Below are 20,819 nucleotides of genomic sequence, written 5' to 3' on the forward strand. Positions count from 1 at the left end.
TGGTAAAAGTGAGGATCTGTTGCTGTTCGTAACCCTGCCACTAAAAAAAACAGGCGCTCAGGGTACTAATATAAACCATTTCTAGATGCAACACATATAACATCATGTAAATCCACATCGTTAACTATGTTAAAGCGTCTACAGTCCATTGCGATCCATTTAACAGCAGTGTTTGTAATGTTCCCATGACGTGTACAGTTCATGGACTTTACATTCAAATTCCTCTGATCTAAAGTTAGACTGAGTCCGCGCTCATTTCGCCTGTAACGCGTATCTGTGCGCTCAGACGCCTGATGAGACAAATCTGTGCTTTGACCAAAGATGATATTAAAGCGTCAATTAATAACTGTAATTTTTTCCAGTGATGATTTCTCACGCTTTTTGAAAACAAAAATGATTATTTAAAATACCCGATATTTTACAATATGTAGCAGCAGCAGCAGCTCGAGTCATTTGTAACTCACGACCGCAAACTGGAGAAAGACCGGTGTTATCGTTATACAGTATAAACACAATGTTACTGTGTTAAAGCAGCACAAATTACCACAGTGACGCATGTTTAAAGATGCACAAACAGCCCAATAAAACTCGATTAATTCTTTTTAATTGCGATTAAAACTTTAACACGTTAATCTTGTTAATTAACGCAATTAACGACAGCCCTAATTATTATTATTATTATTAAGAACAGTAGTTTTATTTTATAAGCTACATTTCTATATACAGTAGACCCTTGAGTTACGAACGGTTTACCATACGAACATTTCGGGTTATAAACGATCTTTTTCAACTTAACGCACGAACAAATTTCAGATTACGAAACTAAATTTGCGAAACACGTGATTTCACAAACAAGTTGACTCCAACCGTCTCTCTCTCTCTCTCTCTCTCTCTCTCTCATATATATATATATATATATATATATATACAGTGTATCACAAAAGTGAGTACACCCCTCACATTTCTGCAAATATTTTATTATATCTTTTCATGGGACGACACTATAGACATGAAACTTGGATATAACTTAGAGTAGTCAGTGTACAACTTGTATAGCAGTGTAGATTTACTGTCTTCTGAAAATAACTCAACACACAGCCATTAATGTCTAAATGGCTGGCAACATAAGTGAGTACACCCCACAGTGAACATGTCCAAATTGTTCCCAAAGTGTCAATATTTTGTGTGACCACCATTATTATCACTGCCTTAACCCTCCTGGGCATGGAATTCACCAGAGCTGCACAGGTTGCTACTGGAATCCTCTTCCACTCCTCCATGATGACATCACGGAGCTGGTGGATGTTAGACACCTTGAACTCCTCCACCTTCCACTTGAGGATGCGCCACAGGTGCTCAATTGGGTTTAGTCCATCACCTTTACCTTCAGCTTCCTCAGCAAGGCAGTTGTCATCTTGGAGGTTGTGTTTGGGGTCGTTATCCTGTTGGAAAACTGCCATGAGGCCCAGTTTTCGAAGGGAGGGGATCATGCTCTGTTTCAGAATGTCACAGTACATGTTGGAATTCATGTTTCCCTCAATGAACTGCAGCTCCCCAGTGCCAGCAACACTCATGCAGCCCAAGACCATGATGCTACCACCACCATGCTTGACTGTAGGCAAGATACAGTTGTCTTGGTACTTCTCACCAGGGCGCCGCCACACATGCTGGACACCATCTGAGCCAAACAAGTTTATCTTGGTCTCGTCAGACCACAGGGCATTCCAGTAATCCATGTTCTTGGACTGCTTGTCTTCAGCAAACTGTTTGCGGGCTTTCTTGTGCGTCAGCTTCCTTCTGGGATGACGACCATGCAGACCGAGTTGATGCAGTGTGCGGCGTATGGTCTGAGCACTGACAGGCTGACCTCCCACGTCTTCAACCTCTGCAGCAATGCTGGCAGCACTCATGTGTCTATTTTTTAAAGCCAAACTCTGGATATGACGCCGAACACGTGGACTCAACTTCTTTGGTCGACCCTGGCGAAGCCTGTTCCGAGTGGAACCTGTCCTGGAAAACCGCTGTATGACCTTGGCCACCATGCTGTAGCTCAGTTTCAGGGTGTTAGCAATCTTCTTATAGCCCAGGCCATCTTTGTGGAGAGCAACAATTCTATTTCTCACATCCTCAGAGAGTTCTTTGCCATGAGGTGCCATGTTGAATATCCAGTGGCCAGTATGAGAGAATTGTACCCAAAACACCAAATTTAACAGCCCTGCTCCCCATTTACACCTGGGACCTTGACACATGACACCAGGGAGGGACAACGACACATTTGGGCACAATTTGGACATGTTCACTGTGGGGTGTACTCACTTATGTTGCCAGCTATTTAGACATTAATGGCTGTGTGTTGAGTTATTTTCAGAAGACAGTAAATCTACACTGCTATACAAGTTGTACACTGACTACTCTAAGTTATATCCAAGTTTCATGTCTATAGTGTTGTCCCATGAAAAGATATAATGAAATATTTGCAAAAATGTGAGGGGTGTACTCACTTTTGTGATACACTGTATATATATATATATATATATATATACAGTATATATATATATATATATATATATACAGTATATATATATATATATATATATATATATATATACAGTGTATCACAAAAGTGAGTACACCCCTCACATTTCTGCAGATATTTAAGTATATCTTTTCATGGGACAACACTGACAAAATGACACTTTGACACAATGAAAAGTAGTCTGTGTGCAGCTTATATAACAGTGTAAATTTATTCTTCCCTCAAAATAACTCAATATACAGCCATTAATGTCTAAACCACCGGCAACAAAAGTGAGTACACCCCTTAGTGAAAGTTCCTGAAGTGTCAATATTTTGTGTGGCCACCATTATTTCCCAGAACTGCCTTAACTCTCCTGGGCATGGAGTTTACCAGAGCTTCACAGGTTGCCACTGGAATGCTTTTCCACTCCTCCATGACGACATCACGGAGCTGGCGGATATTCGAGACTTTGCGCTCCTCCACCTTCCGCTTGAGGATGCCCCAAAGATGTTCTATTGGGTTTAGGTCTGGAGACATGCTTGGCCAGTCCATCACCTTTACCCTCAGCCTCTTCAATAAAGCAGTGGTCGTCTTAGAGGTGTGTTTGGGGTCATTATCATGCTGGAACACTGCCCTGCGACCCAGTTTCCGGAGGGAGGGGATCATGCTCTGCTCAGTATTTCACAGTACATCTTGGAGTTCATGTGTCCCTCAATGAAATTTAACTCCCCAACACCTGCTGCACTCATGCAGCCCCAGACCATGGCATTCCCACCACCATGCTTGACTGTAGGCATGACACACTTATCTTTGTACTCCTCACCTGATTGCCGCCACACATGCTTGAGACCATCTGAACCAAACAAATTAATCTTGGTCTCATCAGACCATAGGACATGGTTCCAGTAATCCATGTGCTTTGTTGACATGTCTTCAGCAAACTGTTTGCGGGCTTTCTTGTGTAGAGACTTCAGAAGAGGCTTCCTTCTGGGGTGACAGCCATGCAGACCAATTTGATGTAGTGTGCGGCGTATGGTCTGAGCACTGACAGGCTGACCCCCCACCTTTTCAATCTCTGCAGCAATGCTGACAGCACTCCTGCGCCTATCTTTCAAAGACAGCAGTTGGATGTGACGCTGAGCACGTGCACTCAGCTTCTTTGGACGACCAACGCAAGGTCTTTTCTGAGTGGACCCTGCTGTTTTAAAACGCTGGATGATCTTGGCCACTGTGCTGCAGCTCAGTTTCAGGGTGTTGGCAATCTTCTTGTAGCCTTGGCCATCTTCATGTAGCGCAACAATTCGTCTTTTAAGATCCTCAGAGAGTTCTTTGCCATGAGGTGCCATGTTGGAACTTTCAGTGACCAGTATAAGAGAGTGTAAGAGCTGTACTACTAAATTGAACACACCTGCTCCCTATGCACACCTGAGACCTAGTAACACTAACAAATCACATGACATTTTGGAGGGAAAATGACAAGCAGTGCTCAATTTGGACATTTAGGGGTGTAGTCTCTTAGGGGTGTACTCACTTTTGTTGCCGGTGGTTTAGACATTAATGGCTGTATATTGAGTTATTTGGAGGGAAGAATAAATTTACACTGTTATATAAGCTGCACACAGACTACTTTTCATTGTGTCAAAGTGTCATTTTGTCAGTGTTGTCCCATGAAAAGATATACTTAAATATCTGCAGAAATGTGAGGGGTGTACTCACTTTTGTGATACACTGTGTATATATATATATATATACAGTGAGGAAAATAAGTATTTGAAAATAAGTTTACCCCCTTACAAAGACTTGAACAGTCTATAATTTTTATGGAAGGTTTATTTTAACAGAGAGAGACAGAATATCAACAAAAAATCCAGAAAAAAAACATTAAATAAAAGTTATACATTAATTTGTATTTAATTAAGGGAAATAAGTATTTGATCCCCTACCAACCAGCAAGAATTCTGACCCCCACAGACCGGTTATGTGCCCATGAGGCACACAAATTAGTCCTGTCCCTGTATAAAAGACTCCTGTCACAGAATCAGTTTCTTCCGTTCAAATCTCTCGACCACCATGGGCAAGACCAAAGAGCTATCAAAGGACGTCAGGGACAAGATTGTAGACCTGCACAAGGCTGGAATGGGCTACAAGACCATCAGCAAGAAGCTTGGTGAGAAAGAGACCACTGTTGGTGCGATAATTCGAAAATGGAAGAAATACAAGATCACAGTCAATCGCCCTCACTCTGGAGCTCCATGCAAGATCTCACCTGGTGGGGTAAAAATGATTCTGAGAAAGGTGAGGTCAGCCAGAATTACACGGGAGGAGCTTGTCAATGATCTCAAGGGAGCTGGGAGAATATTAAGATTTAAGGGAAAATATACTTGTATTTATAACAATAAAGAGCATTTAAGACATTAGAAAGGTAAGGGGGGGTTTGGGAGGTCTGGCACGGATTAATTCTGTTTACATTATTTCTTATGGGAAAAACAGGTTTAACTAACGAACATTTTGACTCAAGAACAGAACTTCAGAACCAATTACATTCGTAAGTCAAGGGTCTACTGTATAAGCTACAGGATTTTACATCCTGTCCCATTCTATAGGTGTCTATTTACACGTACCAGCCTGCCTCTACTTGTGTGGCGGCTTTTACCCTCAGCACAAAATGTAAACATGCAGGTGGAAAAGAACCAACAGACCAAAAAACAAAAAAAGTTCCGGTCACACGTAAAATGAAAATTATAACAAAACTACTACATGAGTACAGTTACTACTGTCTGTATGAGTTTGAGTTCTGTTTTTACTCAAACACTTTTATTCTTTGAGAACTTTATTCCAATCTTTTCCATTTAAAAAAAAAAAAGAAAAAAAAAAAAGGCACTTTGGTTCTAACAGGTTTTAGCAAAGTTGTGTTCTTCGACTGTTGTCTATCTAAACTTAAGGAATGAAATGTTCACTATGGAAGCACTTCTGTAAGTCGCTCTGGATAAGAGCGTCTGCTAAATGCTGAAAATGTAAATGTAAATGTAAATGTTTTGTTAATGACTGTGAGTGTCGTTTGCTGAGATTATAATTCATAATTTTAATTCATTTTTAATGTTTTAACTTCAAGCTTTATCCAGAATTACTGGGTGCACTGCAATAACACCCCCTGGACGGGACACCAATCCATTGTGAGGCATTGATGTTCATATTCATGTGTATTATGCATCAATTATAATCATATTATTACATGGTTACACACCTGTTATAAACTCTTTATAATTACTAAGCCTCCCAAATCTCAACAAAATCTATTTAAATTTCTCAATTGTATTGCTTTAATATACACCAATCAGCCATAACATTAAAACCACCCCCTTGTTTCTACACTCACTGTCCATTTTATCAGCTCCACTTACCATATAGAAGCACTTTGTAGTTTTACAATTACTGACTGTAGTCCATCTGTTTCTCTACATGCTTTGTTAGCCCCCTTTCATGCTGTTCTTCAATGGTCAGGACCCCCACAGGACCACCACAGATCAGGTATTATTTAGGTGGTGGATCATTCTCAGCACTGCAGTGACACTGACATGGTGCTGGTGTGTTAGTGTGTGTTGTGCTGGTATGAGTGGATCAGACACAGCAGCGCTGCTGGAGTTTTAAAATACCGTGTCCACTCACTTTCCACTCTATTAGACACTCCTACCTAGTTGGTCCACCTTGTAGATGTAAAGTCAGAGACGATCGCTCATCTATTGCTGCTGTTTGAGTCGGTCATCTTCTAGACCTTCATCAGTGGTCACAGGACGCTGCCCACGGGGCGCTGTTGGCTGGATTTTTTTGGTTGGTGGACTATTCTCAGTCCAGCAGTGACAGTGAGGTGTTTAAAAACTCCAGCAGTGCTGCTGTGTCTGATCCACTCATACCAGCACAACACACACTAACACACCACCACCATGTCAGTGTCACCGCAGTCCTGAGAATGATCCACCACCCAAATAATACCTGCTCTGTAGTGGTCCTTTGGGGGTCCTGACTATTGAAGAACAGGGTGAAAGGGGGGTAACAAAGCACGCAGAGAAACAGATATACTACAGTCAGTAATTGTAGAACTACAAAGTGCTTCTATATGGTAAGTGGAGCTGATAAAATGGACAGTGAGTGTAGAAACAAGGTGGTTTTAATGTTATGGCTGATTCATAAAATATTACTCAATTCTTATATATAAGTCTTTATAAAATGTTCCTTCAGATGCCAGATTTTCAACTGTTTCTTTATAGGTGAGTTTTGTCTGATGGCTCAAACCCCCAACTAGAAAGAAAATCTGGCAGAAGCTTCTAGGATTTCTCTTCCTTTGTCTGGGCTTATTTGAAACCCCTACAGCTGAACAAAAGAAGAAAGGCATGCTGGGATACTTACCTGACACTGAGGAAGTGTGTGAGCCAAAACAATTCCGACATGGCCCTGGACAGAAGCACACAAACAGAAGAGACAGTCTCAGGATGCGAGGCTCAAAGAGGTGTCAGATCAAAAACTGACCATCAGAGACGAGCGGCCGGTCAGAGTGTTTCCCTGCAAACCTGAGCGACTGTGAACTCCACATGAAAGGCTGAACGTGAACTCCGACTCGGCCGCCGTGCACAGCATAACAACAGCGGTACAGGGGTTCAGGAAACAGAACGGGTGTGTGAGCGACGTGGATTTACACAAAATATGGCAAAAGTGACGCACAAAATGTCAGAACTTATTATACACAGTGACAAAACCAAAAGATCGTCTATCTACTTCATATTCATAATTTACACACAATTTGTACTTGTACTATTTCTACACTCAATGTTTATTTTATCAGCTCCACTTACCATATAGAAGAACTTTGTAGTTCTACAATTACTGACTGTAGTCCATCTGTTTCTCTACATACTTTATTAGCCCCCTTTAATGCTGTTCTTTAATGGTCAGGACCCCCACAGGACCACCACAGAGCAGGCATTATTTAGGTGGTGGATCATTCTCAGCACTGCAGTCACACTGACATGGTGGTGGTGTGTTAGTGTGTGTTTTAAACACCTCACTGTCACTGCTGGACTGAGAATAGTCCACCAACCAAAAATATCCACCGTGGGCAGCGTCCTGTGACCACTGATGAAGGTCTAGAAGATGACCGACTCAAACAGCAGCAATAGATGAGCGATCGTCTCTGACTTTACATCTACAAGGTGGACCAACTAGGTAGGAGTGTCTAATAGAGTGGACAGTGAGTGGACACGGTATAAAAACTCCAGCAGCACTGCTGTCTGATCAACTCATACCAGCACAACACACACTAACACACCACCACCATTTCAGTGTCACTGCAGTGCTGAGAATGATCAACCACCTAAATAATACCTGCTCTGTGGGGGTCCTGTGGGTCCTGACCATTGAAGAACAGGGTGAAAGCAGGCTAAAATAGTATGAAGAGAAACAGATGGACTACAGTCAGTAATTGTAGAACTACAAAGTGCTTCTATATGGTAAGTGGAGCTGATAAAATGGACAGTGAGTGTAGAAACAAGGAGGTGGTTTTAATGTTATGGCTGATCAGTGTATTTGACATATTTACCCCTCCGCTGCAGAAGTCCACTATGGTGTGATTGGGACATGCCAGCTCCTTCACCATGGCCACCAGATTGTTCAGCTGCTGCCGCTTTCGTACGGCGCGCGAGTCTGACATCTTACCTACAAATAAGAGACAATAAATTAATCACTAATGTTAAATATTTACGCTGCACCAGTCACAAATGTTCCAATTATTAATTCTTAACAGGAAAATCGATCAATTCTTTTTGGATAATACAAACAAATCCTTACTAAATAAGCACAAAAAATTTTCATATCATATCATAATCATATTCTTGTGGTTTTATTTATTTCCTATGTTATTTATGCATTTTCTTCCCATTTAGCGTAGTCAATCTGTCTTCCGCTGCTGGGGGACCCCTGATTGCAGTCGAGGTGGGTATATTGCTTCTCACGCCTCCTCCGACCCGCGTGCAGCCCTTTGCGGAACCCTTTTTCACCCATGCATTCTGCACAGACGCCTCTCCATCTGCCAATCAGGGAACTTACACAGCGTTTGAAGACCCCACCCACATAGTCCGGTCATCCCACCCTAGCAGAGACGTGTCTGCAGGCACTGCCAATTATGCCCGCTAGATGGCGCCCAGCCGACCGGTGGCAATGCCGAGTTTCGAACCGAGGAGTTCAGAATCTCGGCACTGGTGTGCTAGCGGAATATCCCACTGCACCCCCTGGGCACCTTCTTGTGGTTTTATTAATTACAAAATTAGTAAGATATTTTATTTATTATCAAACCAACTGGCCATGCAAAAGCTTCGAGAAAAAGAATACGAGACAATCAAAAAATGATTAATATTTCTGGTTTTAGTGTTTATAGAATAAAAATTGTGTTTGAATAATACGAACATTTTTATTCTATAAGCTACTAACACATTTTTATGCAAATTCCAAATGTCATTAAAAACATTTATATATTAATAATAATATTTTAACTTTGAATAACACTGATTTTTATTCTCAGCTGTAAAGTGTCCTGGCACGCTCTCCACCAGTCTTTCACACTGCTGTCTGGTGACTTAATGCCACCCCTGGCACAAAAATTCAAGCAGCTTGGCTTTGTTGGATGGATTGTAACGATCCATCTTCCTCTTGATCCCATCCCAAAGATTTACACTTTCATTTCATTACATTTACAGCACTTAGCGGAGGCTTTCATCCAAAGCAGCTCTTACAACTGTGACTGAGTACAGTGTGAGGAACTGAGGGTTAAGAGTATATATACAGTGTATCACAAAAGTGAGTACACCCCTCACATTTCTGCAAATATTTCATTATATCTTTTCATGGGACAACACTATAGACATGAAACTTGGATATAACTTAGAGTAGTCAGTGTACAACTTGTATAGCAGTGTAGATTTACTGTCTTCGGAAAATAACTCAACACACAGCCATTAATGTCTAAATGGCTGGCAACATAAGTGAGTACACCCCACAGTGAACATGTCCAAATTGTGCCCAAAGTGTCAATATTTTGTGTGACCACCATTATTATCCAGCACTGCCTTAACCCTCCTGGGCATGGAATTCACCAGAGCTGCACAGGTTGCTACTGGAATCCTCTTCCACTCCTCCATGATGACATCACGGAGCTGGTGGATGTTAGACACCTTGAACTCCTCCACCTTCCACTTGAGGATGCGCCACAGGTGCTCAATTGGGTTTAGTCCATCACCTTTACCTTCAGCTTCCTCAGCAAGGCAGTTGTCATCTTGGAGGTTGTGTTTGGGGTCGTTATCCTGTTGGAAAACTGCCATGAGGCCCAGTTTTCGAAGGGAGGGTATCATGCTCTGTTTCAGAATGTCACAGTACATGTTGGAATTCATGTTTCCCTCAATGAACTGCAGCTCCCCAGTGCCAGCAACACTCATGCAGCCCAAGACCATGATGCTACCACCACCATGCTTGACTGTAGGCAAGATACAGTTGTCTTGGTACTTCTCACCAGGGCGCCGCCACACATGCTGGACACCATCTGAGCCAAACAAGTTTATCTTGGTCTTGTCAAACCACAGGGCATTCCAGTAATCCATGTTCTTGGACTGCTTGTCTTCAGCAAACTGTTTGCGGGCTTTCTTGTGCGTCAGCTTCCTTCTGGGATGACGACCATGCAGACCGAGTTGATGCAGTGTGCGGCGTATGGTCTGAGCACTGACAGGCTGACCTCCCACGTCTTCAACTTCTGCAGCAATGCTGGCAGCACTCATGTGTCTATTTTTTAAAGCCAACCTCTGGATATGACGCCGAACACGTGGACTCAACTTCTTTGGTCGACCCTGGCGAAGCCTGTTCCGAGTGGAACCTGTCCTGGAAAACCGCTGTATGACCTTGGCCACCATGCTATAGCTCAGTTTCAGGGTGTTAGCAATCTTCTTATAGCCCAGGCCATCTTTGTGGAGAGCAACAATTCTATTTCTCACATCCTCAGAGAGTTCTTTGCCATGAGGTGCCATGTTGAATATCCAGTGGCCAGTATGAGAGAATTGTACCCAAAACACCAAATTTAACAGCCCTGCTCCCCATTTACACCTGGGACCTTGACACATGACACCAGGGAGGGACAACGACACATTTGGGCACAATTTGGACATGTTCACTGTGGGGTGTACTCACTTATGTTGCCAGCTATTTAGACATTAATGGCTGTGTGTTGAGTTGTTTTCAGAAGACAGTAAATCTACACTGCTATACAAGTTGTACACTGACTACTCCAAGTTATATCCAAGTTTCATGTCTATAGTGTTGTCCCATGAAAAGATATAATGAAATATTTGCAGAAATGTGAGGGGTGTACTCACTTTTGTGATACACTGTATATATAACTTTACTTTACTGTCTTGTTGAAAGTTTGGCCACTGCACCAATATTTTAAATTATTTTTCAAGAAGAAAGCATGTAATCTGAAAATCCACATTTCACTGGCAGAACGAAATGAAAGAGGAGCAAAGAAAATGGAGAGAGGAACCAGAAAAACCAATAAAGTAAACAGAAAGTGTTTTTAAAAGACTTTCCACTCCTTCCACTTCTTCATGAGTCTGAAAATCCAGCATGCTGAAAATAAATCCATTTTAATACCCGCAGCAGGACGGAGAAGCAGGCGTGTAACATACGGCACACCGACTGTCCACGCTGGCAGGATCATTATTATTTCATTATGTATAAATAATGATGGTGCACCTGACTGCTTAATTATAGATGAGATGTAGAACTGGTCTGTGTGACATCACAATAAACACAGACTTTATGTGAAACACAGAGCCGGAGGCGTCTTCACATGAGACTCTCGGTCCATTTTTATACAACTGCACATGGGTACTGAGAAACATTTTACTACCCAATGCTAAATGTACTGCCTGCAGAAAAGGAGGTACACAAACTTTAAAGATCTACCTATACATTTGATTAAAAACTATATATACCCATCAACCATGACATTAAAACCACCTCCTTGTTTCTACACTCACTGTCCATTTTATCAGCTCCACTTACCATATAGAAGCACTTTGTAGTTCTACAATTACTGACTGTAGTCCATCTGTTTCTCTGCATGCTTTGTTAGCCCCCTTTCACCCTGTTCTTCAATGGTCAGGACCCCCACAGAGCAGGTATTATTTAGGTGGTGGATCATTCTCAGCACTGCAGTGACACTGACATGGTGGTGGTGTGTTAGTATGTGTTGTGCTGGTATGAGTGGATCAGACACAGCAGCGCTACTGGAGTTTTAAAATACCGTGTCAACTCACTGTCCACTCTATTAGACACTCCTACCGAGTTGATTCACCTTGTAGATGTAAAGTCAGAGACGATCGCTCATCTATTGCTGCTGTTTGAGTCGGTCATCTTCTAGACCTTCATCAGTGGTCACAGGATGCTGCCCACATGGGGGCTGTTGGACTATTCTCAGTCCAGCAGTGACAGTGAGGTGTTTAAAAACTGTGTCTGATCCACTCATACCAGCACAACACACACTAACACACCACCACCATGTCAGTGTCACTGCAGTGCTGAGAATGATCCACCACATAAATAATAGCTGCTCTGTGGGGGTCCTGTGGGGGTCCTGACCATTGAAGAACAGCATGAAAGGGGGCTAACAAAGCATGCAGAGAAACAGATGGAATACAGTCAGTAATTGTAGAACTACAAAGCGCCAGTTTTGCCATTTGGCACCTTGGTGCTTTTTAGAGAACTGTCCCATGTTTTCACCAGTGGGACGGCAGTAAACAGTAGTAACAAGGTAATGGAGAGCGTACACTACCTGTGAGGATCTGTGCTGTTGTTACAGATGTTCATTATTTATGCAAAAAGAATTGATCAACTCTTGGTGATAAGAAGACAGATTTAAATTTGCGCTTTGCTCAGTGTTTGGCTTGAGCGACATGATAAAACAGCACCAAAGTGCACCAGGATCTCAGAATGATCTCAGATCCCATGCCATGTGTCCTCCGATCTCGTAAAACATTATAGGGTGTGCCAGAATTTGTGAAGGTGTAAATAATAAATAGTAAATAAAAAACACTAGGACTTGAATTTGAACAGGTAATACTCGGTGCTTGTGCATGTTCTCCAGAATGTAGCTGGTATTGTTTATATTTCCTTCCTTTCTCTGGAGTGTGTTCTCACTCTAACATTCTAATATAAATCCTGCTCCTCCATCCACACAAACACATTCCTAATTATACAGCGAAGAGGACAGCAGTGGCTGCTGGGGCTGAAAATCATTCAACACAGCTGAGAAAAAAAACAAGCAACCCCTTATTTTTACCAGCTACATTCTGGAACATTTGCACATGGAGCCCTTGGTGCACCGATTACTACCTGCCCAAATCCTGGTCCCATTGTTTTTTAATTATTATTACTTACACAGCAGACACACAGTACAAGGTCCATCCACAAATTCTTATATACATACTATATAAGCCTTATAATGCTTTAGGAGACTGGAGAACACATGGCATGGGATCCGAGATCATTTTTTAAAACAGAATCTTGCCAGATACAGACTCTCTTCAGCTCATCCCACAGGTTTTTAATAAGGTTTAGGTCAAGGGACTGAGGGTGCATTCACATGAGAAGCATTTCATGCTTCGCAAACTGTTGCTTTGATTAGTGCTCGGCTTGAGCGGTGCTGTAAAACGTCATCAAAGTGCGAATATGAGACGAATCTGCATTTGTGTGGAATAACCATCAGATCCAGTCTGAAAGCTCCACATGTATCTGTGTTTATCTGGATTCTTTTAAACTTGTGTTACAGAAACACTAAACTTCTCTTCATTATTACTGCTCATAAGTTCTCTCCACTAATGAAATTCCTCACTCGTTGTTTTAATACAATACATCATGTTAGGTTTTGTTCACATTAGTGCTGTTTGTACAGCCTGAGCTGCTTTTATCGCGTCATATCAAACAGTTCTTCTCATTGGAGGAGCTTTGAAAATGTCAGTTCAATCAACGTGGCAAAAGTGTGCGGTGCACCGCCACACTCCATAGGACACAGAGATGTTGCCACTTCTCATGTGAATGCGCCCTGAGAGGCAAATGGCAAAACCTTGATTCTGAGGTCAGTAAACCACTTTAACAATCACTTTCTGATCACAGGATGCAGTTGGCTTTGTATTTTTTGCTGTAGCACAAGTCTCCTCCGAGAACTGACACTGAGGTGTTTAAAAATGTCAACAACACTGCTGCACCTGCTATACTTATGGAGTAAATACTTTTGCTCAGAGAGGTAACTGTGTGTCTGTGCAAGCATCCAGTTGGAGGTGTCCCAATACTTTGGGTCGTGTAGGTGACTGCAGGTGTATTAAAGCATGTAGTGGGCAGGGGTGAATACTTTTGGAAGAATGCAACTCTTGGACTTTCTTGTTGTGGATGTTTTGCAACTATAACAGCCTCCACTCTTCTGAAACATCTTTTAAAAGTATTTTCCAGGGTGTCTGTCAGAGTTAATGTGCCCTTCATAAAAAAATAAATAAAATAAAATAAAATAAAATAAAATAAAAAAAGGAAAGGGTGCTTTGATGGCACAGAAGGTTACTGGTTCAAGTCCCATCATGGCCAAATTGCCACTGTTGGGCCCCTGAGGAAGGCCCTTAACCCTCAAATGGTCAAATCGTGTTTGGTCATAATTGTAAGTCGCTTTGGATAACAGTGTCTGCTAAATGTCATTAAGAAAATGCATAAAAAATCCCAACCTCTCAACACTCAGTGGTTAAGGTACTGGACTAGTAATCAGAAGGTTGCCGGTTCAAGCCCCATCAATGCCATGTTGCCACTGTTGAGTCCCTGAGCAAGGTTCTTAACCCTCGGTTGTTCAAATAATGTTCAGTCTTAACTGTAAATCGCTTTGGATAATAGTGTTAAATGTAAACGACTCTCAGTCGATTGGACTGTACAGGCCAGTTCCTGCTCATCACACTATCCTCGCACAGCTAAAAACTCAGAAGTTCCTACTAAATGAAGGTTCTGGGTGCTGAGGGGCTGAAAGTGGTTTCTCATCGCAGAGAGACGAGACGTGCAACGTTTCAGCACTTTAGCTCAAGCAGCTCTCATCAACTTTATTAATAATTCCCTAGGCCAGGCGAGACAGGCAGTAAAATCAGATGCACACAAGCTGATCCTGGAGACACTGAGGCAAGACTCTGCTGATTCTATTCAATAAATAATACATCTGTGTGTATCGGTGGGGACACAAAGTTGGAATGTGAAACGATGTTAGAGAGAGAAAAACGTCCCGTGTGCCTGGTAATACAACACTTGCAGGAAAAAGAGCACATCTGCGTGGATTAGTGCCCGTTCTGTTAAAGGCACAGACGCAAAAGTGAATGTGAGAGTGAGAAAGAAGAGGCTGAAGATTTAAAAATACATATAGAACTTCTCTAGGTGCCAAAATTCTGAACCACCAATTCACAGGTTCCTGGCCTGGAAAATGGTGCCATTCCGACCCCATAATCTTGCTCTGGAACTAGAAAACCTGTGACGCAACGCAAACAGTCGATGTGAGGGGGTCCCAGCGTCACTATAGCGCACTTCCGCCACTTACAACTAAAAGCAAGAGAACTGCAGCAAATTAATCATCAGAGGTCTGTGAAAGAAACAAACACATTATCTGTGATACAGTTCTCATAAAAATACTAAGAAAGTAAGAAAAAAAACTAAGAAACTGTGCAGCTACATCAAATGCACGTGCACATAAATAGAAATAGATGGTGTGGTGGAAAAACCCTAAATGAACTAGCTCAGAGACTGGATTATGAGTAGAAGAGAAGGATCACACTGACAGTCTCACTTGATAAATCGGAGAGTGTGATAAGAAGGAAAGAAAATAATCACCCATTATACTCCCATCAGTGAGCTTGTAGGACAGTGGAAGTTAACATTATAAATAAAGATTTCTTAGCTTAGAACAGAAATTGGTCTAAACCAGCAAGAACTGGGTTTTGGACATCATACAATGTAACTGACGCACTTCTTATCATGCACAGCACTTTTTAGTTACATCCCATTGTAGCGGTATATGACTACTGGCAATCATGCCTAAATATACACTGATCAGGCATAACATTAAAACCACCTCCTTGTTTCTACACTCACTGTCCATTTTATCAGCTCCACTTACCATATAGAAGTACTTTGTAGTTCTACAATTACTGACTGTAGTCCATCTGTTACTCTACATACTTTTTAACCTGCTTTCATGCTGTTCTTCAATGGTCAGGACCCCCACAGGACAGAGCAGGTATTATTTAGGTGGTGGATCATTCTCAGCACTGCAGTGACACTGACATGGTGGTGGTGTGTTAGTGTGTGTTGTGCTGGTATGAGTGGATCAGACACAGCAGCGCTGCTGGAGTTTTTAAATACCGTGTCCACTCACTGTCCACTTTATTAGACACTCCTACCTAGTTGGTCCACCTTGTAGATGTAAAGTCAGAGACGATCGCTCATCTATTGCTGCTGTTTGAGTCGGTCATCTTCTAGACCTTCATCAGTGGTCACAGGACGCTGCCCACGGGGCGTTGTTGGCTGGAAATATTTGGTTGGTGGACTATTCTCAGTCCAGCAGTGACAGTGAGGTGTTTAAAAACTCCAGCAGCGCTGCTGTGTCTGATCCACTTATACCAGCACAACACACACTAACACACCACCACCATGTCAGTGTCACTGCAGTGCTGAGAATGATCCACCACCTAAATAATACCTGCTCTGTGGTGGTCCTTTGGGGGTCCTGACCATTGAAGAACAGGGTGAAAGTGGGCTAACAAAGCATGCAGTAATTGTAGAACTACAAAGTAAGATCTAAACACTAGAACTTGCAAAAATGAGGCATAAAACACAGAGAACAAGGCGAGAACAAAGTGAGTCTCCTGACAAAATAAAGCCTCATGTAAACAGGGAGACGTGCGCTGGCTAGTGAGCGATTAATGAACTCCTGGTCTTGGTTCGCTTCTCGAAGGAAATTTTAAACTATCGGACCGGGCATTCGGTTTTCCAGATTTTGTCCGTTAAATGGAGGTCCGTTAAATCGAGGTTCCACTGTACGCACATTTTGTTCATATTGTCAGTAGTGTTTGTCAGTGCTCAGTGGTACAGCCAGCAGAACTTTTTTTGTTTTGCCACGTATTATGAAAGGCTTAAACGCTGTGATACGTGTGCCCAGCCATGCAGTGAACGAAGCACAATACACTTATCATGTGAAAGCCGCTTTAAAATAAAAGTGACAAGTGTTTTTGCCACAAAACCGCCAACAATGAGCTTTTTGTGGAGCTAAAGCCGACAGAACGGCTGAACAATTCTGCAGCTGAGCGTATGTGTGGGTGTCGCACGGTTTCACTTGAACAGATCCAGCACCGGGTGAACAGGCAGCGAAAGGCATCATGAGTCTCATCTCTCCATATCACCACTCACGTCTGACTCACATTTCTACAGCTCGCAAACCCGCAGGTCAGGTGAGAAATCCACTCCTCCACTCCCCCGCCGTCTGTGGGTGGAAGCGGCTTCAAGCTGAGACGCAGAAACTTTCACCCTCTCAGGGAAATCAGTTCTACAGGCTGGGTTAGTCTGGCGCGTTTTTGTTTATATCCGTTCTTTAAAATGAGCAGATGAGCAGACGTGGTTTCGACAGGATACACTGTGAGCCTGATTGAGTGTAATTGCTTCGAACAATCAGACTGTAATTAACACGTGTAATAAGCCAAAAAATATGCAGGCTTCAGCAAACAGCTTAAGCCTGGTTCACACTACATGATTTTTGCCCTGATTTTCGCTCGGCGACTGGTCGGCGCTAGATTTACTGGCTCGGGAGCAACTCGGCGTTCGCTCGGCGATCGAAACTCGGCTCTCTATCGCTATGTGTGAACTGTTCAACAACTCGATCTGAGCGACCGAAGCGAGATTTCTAGCTCGTCAGATATCTGGATCTGAGTTGCCCGACTGGCAATGAGTGCGGTGTCGAACAGCCAATGAGAACACAAGATACGGTGTGAGGGGAAACGCAGGGGAGGAGTGTAAAAAGGTGGGACAGGGGCGTAATATAGTTTATATCAGAATACATCAGCACACACACACACGTTTTACAGTATTTCTGACCTTATCGTTCTCTACAAAACATAATACCCACACATTGCATTGCAAAAAATATTTATTAACCTCCAACTCACTACAGAACAATCCATGCTGTTCACGTTGCCAAATCCACTCAGATTCATTTATTTTTCCTCTTTGCTTTAACGCTGCACATCAGAGCACAAACTTTGATCACTCGCTACTTGTTGACGTGCATTTCTGGACGTGGTATCATTAAACCTCTCGTCACTTCTCACGTTTGTTTTAATGACAGAACGTAGTTTGGGAGACCAGAGAAGCTCGCCTGCGATTCCAGTTGGTGATAGATGGTGTAGTGTGAAACCCCCTATCGCCGATCGTGTAGTGTGAAATACACACCGACTTGAAAGACTCCCGGTTACAAGAGATCCAGTCGTGTAGTGTGAACTTGGCATTAGGAAATAACAAAAGTAAAGTGATATTTTATTCAGGGAAAGTACACTCTAAAAGGTAATTCAGACGGCCTTTAGCCAATGCTTAAATATTTCCACTGTTGTATGATAAAAAATCAAGTTACATGATGTTACCAGATTTTTTACTTGCGGTTGTTATTTTATTTAGTTCTGATGATGCATAAATTATAAGTGTTGTTTCGACACACTATAATGACTAACCTGAACTTAACATACACTATATTGCCAAAAGAATTTGCTTGTCTGCCTTCACACACATATGATCTTGAGTGACTCCCATTCTTAATCCATAGGGTTTAATATGATGTCGCCACCCTTTAAAACTATAACAGCTTCAACTCTTCTGTGAAGGCTTTCCACAAGGTTTAGGAGTGTGTTTATGGGGATTTTTGACCATTCTTCCAGAAGCGCATTTGTGAGGTCAGACACTGATGTTGGACGAGAAGGCCCAGCTCACAGTCTCCGCTCTAATTCATCCCAAAGGTGTTCTATCAGGTTGAGGTCAGGACTCTGTGCAGGCCAGTCAAGTTCTTCCACACCAAACTCGATCATCTACGTCTTTATGGAGCTTGTGCTTTGTGCACTGGTGCGCAGTCATGTTGGAACAGGAAGGGGCCATCCCCAAACTGTTTCCACAAAGTCGGGAGCATGAAATTGTCCAAAATCTCTTGGTATGCTGAAACATTAAGAGTTCCTTTCACTGGAACTAAGGGGCCGAGCCCGACTCCTGAAAAACACCCCCACACCATAATCCCCCCTCCACCACACTTTACACTCGGCACAATACAGTCAGACAGGTACCGTTCTCCTGGCAACCGCCAAACCCAGACTCGTCTATCGAAGTGCCAGACGGAGAAGCGTGATTCATCACTCCAGAGAACACGTCTCCACTGCTCTAGAGTTCAGTAGCGGCGTGCTTTACACCACTGCATTGCCCTTGGTGATGTAAGGCTTGGATGCAGCTGCTCGACCATGGAAACCCGTTCCATGAAGCATTACACATTTTACGTGCCTAACACTTCATGGCTGAGTTGCTGTCGTTCCCAATCGATTCCACTTTGTTATAACAGCACTGACAGTCGACTGTGGAATATTTAGTAGTGAGGAAATTTCACGACTGGACTTGTTGCACAGGTGGCATCACGGTACCACACTGGAATTGAGCTGAGCTCCTGAGAGCGACCCGTTCTTTCACTAATGTTTGCAGAAGCATTCTGCATGCCGAGGTGCTAGCAACTTAAATACATACATTGTACGACTTAATTTTCTCAATAGTTTGAATTTGCCCCGCACACACTAACAAATTGGAATTCCCCTGCATATGCCTGGTCTAAGTTCTCAAGGCACAAACCTTCCTGATTTTGGACAATTCACGAAAATTGGAGCACGTTTTTTATAAGCAAGGCAAGTGTTCTAACTGTTGCAAACATTCATGTTCTTGTATCATTGTTATCTTGTATCATTGTTATATCTCAAGACCCAACTTTGTGTCCAGATGAACTGATTCAACTTTGTGCAATCATCAAGAGAACAGATGACCGTCTTTGTTGTGCAGCGGAGGAATTTCTGCCGCCGTTTTGACTCATTGGTCCATTATACCAGCTCATGCTGTGTTTCCATTTGATAAAAATACCAGCAGGTATAGGCGACCCTGATTTGTGGGCCAGTGATAGCTCAGTGGTTAAGGTACTGGACTAGTAAACAGAAGGTTGTCGGTTCAAGCCCCGCCACCACCAGGTCGCCACTGTTGGGTCCGTGAGCAAGGCCCTTAACCCTCAATTGCTCATTGTGTAACTCACTTTGGATAAAAGCATCTGCTAAATGCTGAAAATGTAAATGTAAATGTAAATGCCCAGCGTGGTACTTTGTTCTGATGACTGGCTGAAAAGATATACAACGTACAGTATGTGCGTCATACTTCACTTTATTTATTTATTAATTTAACTTATGGTTCGGTTGTAAATGTGTGAATGTGAAGGCTAAGCTAACCAGGACTAAACTGTAACAATGGATTATTTTCTTGTTTGGTCTGGACCAAGGGAACCAAACAACAAGTAAAAACACGATCTATTACAGTATTAGGGGTTTCCTTACAATATGCGTGGTCCAGAACATACACACAGTCTGCAGACTTCTGATTTGTGTTTGAAGAGGCATCATAACACTTTAAGATCTCTTCCACTTCCTTTATTCTTGCTCTGCCGAGAGCCAGTGTTGTATTTCCAGACTGCTAGATCCCTTGCTTTTAATAATTGATCCAAGTAGGCAAAAACTGCTCAGCACTTGGACCATCTTTTCCATCAATGTTTAAGTTGGTGCTTTTTCCTGTTGTCATGACTTTCTTCTTTATATTGAGCTAAAGTCTCATCTTCAGAAGTGTTGTGTTATACACATATCAAAGGTTATTGATGTTTCTTTCACCAGTGTTAAATCATCAACGTACAGTGCAGCCTCGGTCAGCTCCTTTACCACGAAGCAGAGATGGAGAGGAGTTGCACGTAAGTCGCACACACAGCGCCTTCAGACTCGACTTGGACTCGTTTCAAATGACTCGGACTCGACTCGTGACTCGCAAAAAATGACTTGTGCACAACAAAAGTCAGCAACAATAGTTAGTGTGACAATTCGCTTCCAGTATAGTGACGAAGCGTCGCTCCCTACTTAAAATGGTGGAATAC

The 20,819-nt window shown here is 42.5% G+C and overlaps 1 protein-coding gene across 1 annotated transcript in view; it reads right to left on the reverse strand.

Annotated features, from left to right (window-relative positions):
- Positions 1 to 20,819, reverse strand: part of gstcd (glutathione S-transferase, C-terminal domain containing) — a 170,735-nt gene that overhangs the window by 44,908 nt on the left and 105,008 nt on the right. The window contains exons 5-6 of the mRNA XM_062995301.1: positions 8,109 to 8,224; positions 6,923 to 6,967 (exon numbers count right to left, since the gene is read on the reverse strand). Of these exons, the coding sequence (XP_062851371.1) occupies positions 6,923 to 6,967; positions 8,109 to 8,224 (161 nt within the window). The remainder of the gene's footprint in view (positions 1 to 6,922; positions 6,968 to 8,108; positions 8,225 to 20,819) is intronic.

Source organism: Trichomycterus rosablanca, chromosome 5, assembly GCF_030014385.1.
Source record: "Trichomycterus rosablanca isolate fTriRos1 chromosome 5, fTriRos1.hap1, whole genome shotgun sequence".
Lineage (NCBI taxonomy): Eukaryota > Metazoa > Chordata > Actinopteri > Siluriformes > Trichomycteridae > Trichomycterus > Trichomycterus rosablanca.